Source organism: Salmo trutta, chromosome 36, assembly GCF_901001165.1.
Source record: "Salmo trutta chromosome 36, fSalTru1.1, whole genome shotgun sequence".
Taxonomy (NCBI): domain Eukaryota; kingdom Metazoa; phylum Chordata; class Actinopteri; order Salmoniformes; family Salmonidae; genus Salmo; species Salmo trutta.
In genome coordinates, this window is record NC_042992.1 from 16489446 (window position 1) to 16500154 (window position 10709).

General features: G+C 41.9%; 1 protein-coding gene across 1 annotated transcript in view; it reads left to right on the plus strand.

Annotated features, from left to right (window-relative positions):
• LOC115175546 (polypeptide N-acetylgalactosaminyltransferase 12) overlaps positions 1 to 7884 on the plus strand; it is a 29565-nt gene extending 21681 nt beyond the window's left edge. Inside the window, exons 9-10 of the mRNA XM_029734841.1 lie at positions 4058 to 4216; positions 5850 to 7884. Of these exons, the coding sequence (XP_029590701.1) occupies positions 4058 to 4216; positions 5850 to 5990 (300 nt within the window). The 3' untranslated portion in view covers positions 5991 to 7884. The remainder of the gene's footprint in view (positions 1 to 4057; positions 4217 to 5849) is intronic.
• Positions 7885 to 10709: the final 2825 nt, after the last annotated feature.

Below are 10709 nucleotides of genomic sequence, written 5' to 3' on the forward strand. Positions count from 1 at the left end.
TCATTTAAAACCAGGTAGCTATGGCTCCATCTTTACTCTCCATGTCCTTCATTTAAAACCAGGTAGCTATGGCTCCATCTTTACTCTCCATGTCCTTCATTTAAAACCAGGTAGCTATGGCTCCATCTTTACTCTCTTTGTCCTTCATTTAAAACCAGGTAGCTATGGCTCCATCTTTACTCTCCATGTCCTTCATTTAAAACCAGGTAGCTATGGCTCCATCTTTACTCTCTATGTCCTTCATTTAAAACCAGGTAGCTATGGCTCCATCTTTACTCTCCATGTTCTTCATTTAAAACCAGGTAGCTATGTCTCCATCTTTACTCTCTATGTCCTTCATTTAAAACCAGGTAGCTATGGCTCCATCTTTACTCTCCATGTCCTTCATTTAAAACCAGGTAGCTATGGCTCCATCTTTACTCTCTATGTCCTTCATTTAAAACCAGGTAGCTATGGCTCCATCTTTACTCTCCATGTCCTTCATTTAAAACCAGGTAGCTATGGCTCCATCTTTACTCTCTATGTCCTTCATTTAAAACCAGGTAGCTATGGCTCCATCTTTACTCTCCATGTCCTTCATTTAAAACCAGGTAGCTATGGCTCCATCTTTACTCTCCATGTCCTTCATTTAAAACCAGGTAGCTATGGCTCCATCTTTACTCTCCATGTCCTTCATTTAAAACCAGGTAGCTATGGCTCCATCTTTACTCTCCATGTCCTTCATTTAAAACCAGGTAGCTATGGCTCCATCTTTACTCTCCATGTCCTTCATTTAAAACCAGGTAGCTATGGCTCCATCTTTACTCTCCATGTCCTTCATTTAAAACCAGGTAGCTATGGCTCCATCTTTACTCTCTATGTCCTTCATTTAAAACCAGGTAGCTATGGCTCCATCTTTACTCTCTATGTCCTTCATTTAAAACCAGGTAGCTATGGCTCCATCTTTACTCTCTATGTCCTTCATTTAAAACCAGGTAGCTATGGCTCCATCTTTACTCTCCATGTCCTTCATTTAAAACCAGGTAGCTATGGCTCCATCTTTACTCTCCATGTCCTTCATTTAAAACCAGGTAGCTATGGCTCCATCTTTACTCTCCATGTCCTTCATTTAAAACCAGGTAGCTATGGCTCCATCTTTACTCTCCATGTTCTTCATTTAAAACCAGGTAGCTATGGCTCCATCTTTACTCTCTATGTCCTTCATTTAAAACCAGGTAGCTATGGCTCCATCTTTACTCTCCATGTCCTTCATTTAAAACCAGGTAGCTATGGCTCCATCTTTACTCTCTATGTCCTTCATTTAAAACCAGGTAGCTATGGCTCCATCTTTACTCTCTCATGTCCTTCATTTAAAACCAGGTAGCTATGGCTCCATCTTTACTCTCTATGTCCTTCATTTAAAACCAGGTAGCTATGGCTCCATCTTTACTCTCCATGTCCTTCATTTAAAACCAGGTAGCTATGGCTCCATCTTTACTCTCTATGTCCTTCATTTAAAACCAGGTAGCTATGGCTCCATCTTTACTCTCCATGTCCTTCATTTAAAACCAGGTAGCTATGGCTCCATCTTTACTCTCTATGTCCTTCATTTAAAACCAGGTAGCTATGGCTCCATCTTTACTCTCCATGTCCTTCATTTAACACCAGGTAGCTATGTCTCCATCTTTACTCTCCATGTCCTTCATTTAAAACCAGGTAGCTATGGCTCCATCTTTACTCTCTATGTCCTTCATTTAAAACCAGGTAGCTATGGCTCCATCTTTACTCTCCATGTCCTTCATTTAAAACCAGGTAGCTATGGCTCCATCTTTACTCTCTATGTCCTTCATTTAAAACCAGGTAGCTATGGCTCCATCTTTACTCTCCATGTCCTTCATTTAAAACCAGGTAGCTATGGCTCCATCTTTACTCTCTATGTCCTTCATTTAAAACCAGGTAGCTATGGCTCCATCTTTACTCTCTATGTCCTTCATTTAAAACCAGGTAGCTATGGCTCCATCTTTACTCTCTATGTCCTTCATTTAAAACCAGGTAGCTATGGCTCCATCTTTACTCTCTATGTCCTTCATTTAAAACCAGGTAGCTATGGCTCCATCTTTACTCTCCATGTCCTTCATTTAAAACCAGGTAGCTATGGCTCCATCTTTACTCTCCATGTCCTTCATTTAAAACCAGGTAGCTATGGCTCCATCTTTACTCTCCATGTCCTTCATTTAAAACCAGGTAGCTATGGCTCCATCTTTACTCTCCATGTCCTTCATTTAAAACCAGGTAGCTATGGCTCCATCTTTACTCTCCATGTCCTTCATTTAAAACCAGGTAGCTATGGCTCCATCTTTACTCTCTATGTCCTTCATTTAAAACCAGGTAGCTATGGCTCCATCTTTACTCTCCATGTCCTTCATTTAAAACCAGGTAGCTATGGCTCCATCTTTACTCTCTATGTCCTTCATTTAAAACCAGGTAGCTATGGCTCCATCTTTACTCTCTATGTCCTTCATTTAAAACCAGGTAGCTATGGCTCCATCTTTACTCTCTATGTCCTTCATTTAAAACCAGGTAGCTATGGCTCCATCTGTACTCTCCATGTCCTTCATTTAAAACCAGGTAGCTATGGCTCCATCTTTACTCTCTATGTCCTTCATTTAAAACCAGGTAGCTATGGCTCCATCTTTACTCTCCATGTCCTTCATTTAAAACCAGGTAGCTATGGCTCCATCTTTACTCTCCATGTCCTTCATTTAAAACCAGGTAGCTATGTCTCCATCTTTACTCTCCATGTCCTTCATTTAAAACCAGGTAGCTATGGCTCCATCTTTACTCTCCATGTCCTTCATTTAAAACCAGGTAGCTATGGCTCCATCTTTACTCTCCATGTCCTTCATTTAAAACCAGGTAGCTATGGCTCCATCTTTACTCTCCATGTCCTTCATTTAAAACCAGGTAGCTATGGCTCCATCTTTACTCTCCATGTCCTTCATTTAAAACCAGGTAGCTATGGCTCCATCTTTACTCTCCATGTCCTTCATTTAAAACCAGGTAGCTATGTCTCCATCTTTACTCTCCATGTCCTTCATTTAAAACCAGGTAGCTATGGCTCCATCTTTACTCTCTATGTCCTTCATTTAAAACCAGGTAGCTATGGCTCCATCTTTACTCTCCATGTACTTCATTTAAAACCAGGTAGCTATGGCTCCATCTTTACTCTCTATGTCCTTCATTTAAAACCAGGTAGCTATGGCTCCATCTTTACTCTCTATGTCCTTCATTTAAAACCAGGTAGCTATGGCTCCATCTTTACTCTCCATGTCCTTCATTTAAAACCAGGTAGCTATGGCTCCATCTTTACTCTCCATGTCCTTCATTTAAAACCAGGTAGCTATGGCTCCATCTTTACTCTCCATGTCCTTCATTTAAAACCAGGTAGCTATGGCTCCATCTTTACTCTCTATGTCCTTCATTTAAAACCAGGTAGCTATGGCTCCATCTTTACTCTCCATGTCCAACATTAAGTAGTGGTCCATACACTGATGTGCTAGCTTACAGCTGTCATGGTAAACAATGCTCACAGGGCTTTCATGGCCAATAGCCTTTTCATGGCTTAGTGGTTATTTGGCTTTTGACTGGGCCTGGCAGACAGCATGTGGATAGTGGAAAGAGTGTTTGTCTCATGGCTTCAGATGATAATTTACGTTGACAAGTATAAAATTGCTTTGTGAATTTGGACTGAAAGGATAGTGATGAAAGCAGTTACCATCACGCTCAACCTTAAACTTAAATAGTCATTGTTTGGTAGGTTGAACCAATAAAACATAATTTTTGCACCCAAAGGATAAAAAGAGAGTATTGTGCAGAAAAGTGATATCCAGTGTGGGCTACATTGAGCCCCTTAAAAGTTGGCATTGTTATTTCAGCACCCCTCTGTGTATCCACTGTGCTGCCTTACTTTGTACTGGCAACTGAAATGGACACAACAAAAACTCACACCACACTGCCCAGATTGCCCACACTCTGCTGGTCTCACCCTGCGTCTCACCCTACGTCTCTCCTGCTGCAGTTCTTTGAGTACTCCAGTAAGAGAAGTGAGATCCGCTATAACACCAGGGACCCAGCAGGGTGCGCTGTGGGGGACGCCGTCTCCACCTACCTGACCGTACACCTGTGCAAGAATCCCCGGCAGCCTGTGCCACAGGACCAGAAGTTTGTCCTCAGAGAGGTGAGGGGGAAAGGGACTATGCATCCTAAATGGTAACCTATTCCCTATATACGAGGGCCCTGGTCAAAATGGCACTCTATTTTCTACACTGTTTAGACAATAGGGTATTATTTGGGACGCAGCCAAGTGCTTGTCTTCAAGTGGATGGGAAGGATGGGATGGAGGAGGGGAAGAATGGGAATTTTTGGAGGGAAATCCAGACTTTAACGACAAGGAAGTGGGACAGGAAAACAGGGAGCAGAGGAAGTGGTTTGGGGGAGGGTTGGGAATAGGGGAGGTTTTGGTAACAGAAAGAAGGTGGGGGATAGTGTGAGACTGTGGGCCAGAGAGAAAAAGGGTGGCTTAGAAAGAGGGCCAGTGGTGGCTCGTGGGCTGAGATATACGAGGACAGGCTCATTGTAATGGAATCAATGTAAGGGTATCAAACACATGGAAACCATATGTTTGATGTGTTTGATACCATTCCATTCAGCCATTACAATGAACCAGTCCTCCTATATCTCCGCCCACCACCCTCCTCTGAAGAGGGTAGAGAAAAGAGAGTGGAGTGCGGAGGGGAACACCCAGAGGAACACACATGGACCTATACAGTAAGTGTGTAGCTAAATGTTGGTTCTCACTAATCACTCTTGTGTTCTGTGTGTGTGACGTTGAGTTTCTTGTCGGAGCGGCCTCGAGGCCTTCAGAGCATGCTCAAAGGAAATCTTTGACAAACACTGACATTAAGCCCTCCCCTCTCAGCTCTCATCTCTCTCGTTCTCTCTCTCCTTCCCAGTTCTCAAATTGTCACACTCTGTCAGTGCTCTCTCTCAGCATTCTCATAAAATGTCTCTCTCTCTCTCTCTCTCTCTCTCACCCACCAGTGCCTTAGCCTCCACAGACTCCAACTCCCCTCAGATACAGAATCATCCGGGTATCACTTTAGTAAATCACATCCCCATAGTCTTTCTATGGAGTAGAGGTCACATAATCTAATCATGTATTTTGGATAGCTTTGATGTAGCAGTTTGTGCACAATGGATCATAGAACATTGAGGTAGCCTATTGTCTGGGTGTGCATACTTGGTTGTTTAGTATATGTGTTTAGTATATGTGTTCAGTGTAGTTATCTTAATAGCTGGAGCTAAAGCATTCTATCTAAATGGAGAGAGGGAGGGAGGATGGAAGGAAGAGATGGATGGAGGGAGGAAGAGCGGGAGGGAGAGAGAGCAAACGACAGAAGGCGGGGGGACAATTTCTTGGCCCTCTCCATATTCAAACATGATGATTTCAATGTACTGTGATATTGCTGTATTCACACTGCACTTCTCCCCTCTCTGTAATGTCTGTAGTCTCTTGTGTTCCTGGATGTAGTCAACATACCAGTGGTTCACAACTCCACTCCTCCAGGGCTGTATGCAGTCCTACTGCTGTTAATATCCCTTTGGCGCTCATTTATCATTGAGTCCACACACTTGGTTGCTCAGGTAGATATTAGCTGGTTAGGAGGCAAGGATGAAGACCAGCATTAGGTAACAGGCCTGAAGGACTACTCTATACTAGTGGTCCATTTGGTCTGTCTTGTAAAAGAGATTGTATTTCAATAACCTGTATGAGTAAAGGTGACATGTTATAAATAACTCTTCTCCAATAGGACGGCACCCTCTACCACATGGTGACCCAGAAGTGTGTCCAGGCCGTGGACAAGACGGACAACGGCAGCCGTGCCCCTGCCCTGCGGCCCTGCTCAGACCACGCCAACCAGAAGTGGTTCTTTGAGGAGAGGGTGGCATAGTGGAGCGAGCCAGACGAAATCTCTAACACTGAGGTGGAGGGCCAACCAAACCCCTATCCTGTAGTTGAGGGAGAGGGCTGGAGGCCCCAAGACCCATACTCAGGTCCAGCCCCTATGCTGTGGAGATAGCCTGGGTTGTATTTAATAGGAACTAAACAGAAAAAAAAACTTGCCGAAGTGGGGAGGTACTAATTGAATTAGTGCAATTGGAATCACTTGTTTTTGTTTTTCTGTTGCACACTGTTTTGAATCATTGTGCCCTAATGAATATTACCCAAGTCAGCGGTTCCTCCTTTGCCTGACTTACCTCCTGGAGCTATGCACAACCGTGTGCTTGCTCGACAACGTTTGATATTTGATATTAACACACTACATATCTGCTTCTCCAATCTTTTTATTACATTTTTTTAACATTGTATGGGTTTTCAAACACAATTTTACATCCAGTGTATAGTGTGGGATTTAATGACAACCGTTGCAATTGTTCATGCTGTTATTTACATTTACATTTAAGTAATTTAGCAGACGCTCTTATCCACAGTGATTTACAGTACAGTACGTTTTTTCTTCTTTTTCATTGGTTAAGGGCTGTGTCCACTCACTTTAATGGGGTAACACCCATTTGAGGATGAGGGGTACACCCAGAGAATGATAGAGGCCCCAAAAGGTCGTATTTGCATGGGCAACACCATTGAGGGCTTCCACCATTTTAATGCAGTCAACTGGGTGGGACTTCCAACTTCATTGGCTGTTCCCTCCTGGTGACCCTGTTGGATTCTTGTCATCAGGAGGGAACAGCAAATAGTTAAGAAGGAAATGTACTACTTCAAAATGGAGATTGCCTTAATGGCACCCCCCCACCCAGAAGCTATAATGGCACAGATACAAAGAGGAATCCTTTGTCTATCTCTATGGGTGCACCATGGTTCATACCACCGATCTGTTCATCTGACTGAAATCCACTCCTGGTTTTTATTCTCACTTTCATCGTTTTCCATCTCTCCTTTTCTTGAACCCAGGACCACTTTGCCCCTGGTAGTTGATGTTTTTGTCATTGCAGTGTTCTTGACAGAGTGACAGTATGTACTTGCATTACATTGCAGCTGGATATCTCAGACTCAACCTCTAGAGGGCGCCAAAGCTTCCATCTTGTGTGCTGATCTTTTTCCCACTCCAACCAATATGTTCTGAGCTCAGTGACGTGTGTGCATGGTTCATTTACGTCTGTCCCTCATTGTAAGATCAACCCTGTTTCGTGAACAGAACTCTTGTTTTAATATGGTGAAACTATTACCTTTTTTGATCATCTAATTGTCAAATCATAGAGTAAAAAGCTGGTTGTACACTTTTTGGCCATTTTCTAGTGTTTTGTGGTGGAAAACTGAGTGGGTCGATTATAAAAGGTTAACCCTGTTGCCCATAGGTCTTTATTAATTTTTGAAGCTTGCATTCACTCCCTGTTGCACAGAACAAGCTTTCATTCCCCCTGTCACAGCAGGATTGATGGTGATTTAAGAAGAAATCGTTAACCTTGTTACGGTCAACCCTGTTACTTTATTTGCCACTGAATAGGAACTTACTATAGTCATTTTTAATTTCACCTCTTAAGATGGGAAAAGGTGTGTTTTATGAAGTTGAACATGTGCTCTTTAGGTGAAATCAAAAGGTGCCGAATTGGTGGAATGACCCAAAACTAAACACACACACACACACACACACACACACACACACACATACATATATATATATTACACTGTGTCTGTTAATTTCATTACATTCATGTTTATTTCAAATGATATATTTACTCAGTTTGTTTACTTACTTATGAATCACTGTTAATGTCAAAAAGGATTAATATTGTTATTAATTGAGAAATTAGTAAAAAGATCCAAAAGATCCACAGCGATTGTTGGCAATGAATAAGAAACGTTCCTTTTGGCCATCAATTGGTTCATTTTACCCTGAAAAACTCCCTTACTTGATGCAAAAAGAGATATCAAAAGAGATTTAAGGACAAAATATAGCACTTATTTCCTACAGTTATAGTGCATACGGCGTCAGAAGATATAGCCTACGTGTATGAAAGGTTGATATCTTATGCAAGGAGGTTGTGACCAATTGTGGATGTATTGATCCCTATTTAGCCTAGTAGTGTGGATGTGTGGTCACATAGTCGTTGCCTTTTTGGTGGCTGTTGGGTACACGGCGGTGACACACACCCACACACACACAGTATCATTCTGACACGTCATAGAATAGGGCGGCGCTTCTCTATCATCGTATGTCATAAAGTGGGATGTTCTGCAAGCTGTCCAGATGTTCTCTGTCTGTATGGGACACAGTACTCTGGAGGCCTCCCACATGACTCCCTATTCTCTATGTTGTACATTACTTTTGATCAGGGCCGATAGGGGACACAACCTCTGTTCTTTCACTTACTATATATGCACTATGCAATTCTGTTTTGTTTCTCTTCACAGTGTTCAATGACATGTACAGTACCAGTCAAAAGCTTGGATACACCTACTCATTCAAGGGTTTTTCTTTATTTTTAATATTTTCTACATTGTAGAATAATAGGGAAGACATCAAAACTATGAAATAACACATGGAATCATGTAGTAACCAAAAAAGTGTTAAACAAATCAAAATATATAAAAAAAATTAGATTTTTCAACGTAGCCACCCTTTGCCTTGATGACAGCTTTGCACATTCTTGGCATTCTCTCAACCAGCTTCATGAGGTAGTCACCTGGAATGCTTTTCCAACTGTCTTGAAGAAGTTTCCACATATGCTGAGCACTTGTTGGCTGCTTTTCCTTCACTCTGAGGTCCAGCTCATCCCAAACCATCTTAATTGAGTTGAGGTTGGGTGATTGTGTAGGCCAGGTCATCTGATGCAGGACTCCATCACTCTCCTTCTTGGTCAAATAGCCCTTACACAGCCTGGAGGTGTGTTTTGGGTCATTGTCCTGTTGAAAAACAAATGATAGTCCCACTAAGCGCAAACCAGATGGGATGGCGTATCACTGCAGAATGCTGTGATAGCCATGCTGGCTAAGTTTGCCTTGAATTCTAAATAAATCACAGACAGTGTTACCAGCATGCCATGCTTCACGTTGGGAACCACACATGCGCAGATCATCCGTTCACCTACTCTGGACAGATTTCCACCATTCTAATGTTTATTGCTCATGTTTCTTGGCCAAAGCAAGTCTCTTCTTCTTATTGGTGTTCTTTAGTAGTGATTTCTTTACAGGTATTCAACCATGAAGGCCTGATTCACAGTCTCCTCTGAACAGTTGATGTTGAGATGTGTCTGTTACTTGAACTCTGAAGCATTTATTTGGGCTGGAAACTGAGGTGCAGTTAACGCTATTGAACTTATCCTTTGCAGCAGAGGTAACTCCTTTCCTGTGGCTGTCCACAGGTAAGCCAGTTTCATCATAGCACTTGATGGTTTTTGTGACTGCACTTGAAGAAACTTTCACAAAGTTCTTGACATTTTCCATATTGACTGACCTTCATGTCTTAAAGGGGTGGCAGCATAGCCTAGTGGTTAGAGCGTTTGGATTAGTAACCGAAAGGTTGCAAGTTCAAATCCCCGAACTGACAAGGTACTTGAAGAAACTTGTTCAGGTTTCTGTTGTTCTGCCCCTGAACAAGGCAGTTAACCCACTGTTCCTAGGCTGTCATTGAAAATAAGAATTTGTTCTTAACTGACTTGCCTAGTTAAAGGTTAAAAAAAAGTAATGATGGACTTGTTGTTTCTCTTTGCTTATTTGATCTGTTCGTGCCATAATATGGACTTGGTATTTTACCAAATACCTTGTCACAACACAGCTGATTGGCTCAAACACATTAGAAGGAAAGAAATTCCACAAATTAACTTTTAACAAAGTGTAACCGATGTGAAATGGCTAGTTAGTTAGCGGTGGTGCGCGCTAATAGCATTTCAATCAGTGACGTCACTCGCTCTGAGACTTGAAGTAGGGTTTCCCCTTGCGTTGCAAGGGCTGCGGCTTTTGTGGCGTGATGGGTAACGATGCTTCGTGGGGTGTCAGTTGTTGATGTGTGCAAGGGTCCCTGGTTCGAGCCCGGGTTGGGGCGAAGAGAGGGACGGAACCTACACTGTTACAAAGGCACACCTGTTAAAACTTCATACGACACCGATTGAGTTTTGACAATAGCCAGTGAAAAATCAGAGCGCCAAATTCAAAACCACAAATCTAATAATTTCAATTTCTCAAACATGCGACTATTTTACACAATTTTAAAGATACACTTCTCCTGAATCGAACCACGTTGTCCGATTTTCAAAAAGGCTTTACAACGAAAGCAAAACATTAGATTATGTTAGGAGAGTACATAGACTAAAATAATCACACAGCCATTTTCCAAGCAACTAGATGCATCACAAAAACCCAAAACACAGCTAAATGAAGCACTAACCTTTGACGATCTTCATCAGATGACACTCCTAGGTCATCATGTTACACAATACATGCATTTTTTGTTTGATAAAGTTCATATTTATATCCAAAAACAGCATTTTACATCGGCGCGTGACGTTCAGAAAATATTTTGCCTCCAATACTTGCGGTGGATCAGCACAACAATTTACAAAAATACTCATCATAAACGTTGATAAAATATTAAACTGTTATTCACAGAATTATAGATGAACATCTCCTTTATGAAATCGCTATGACAGATTTC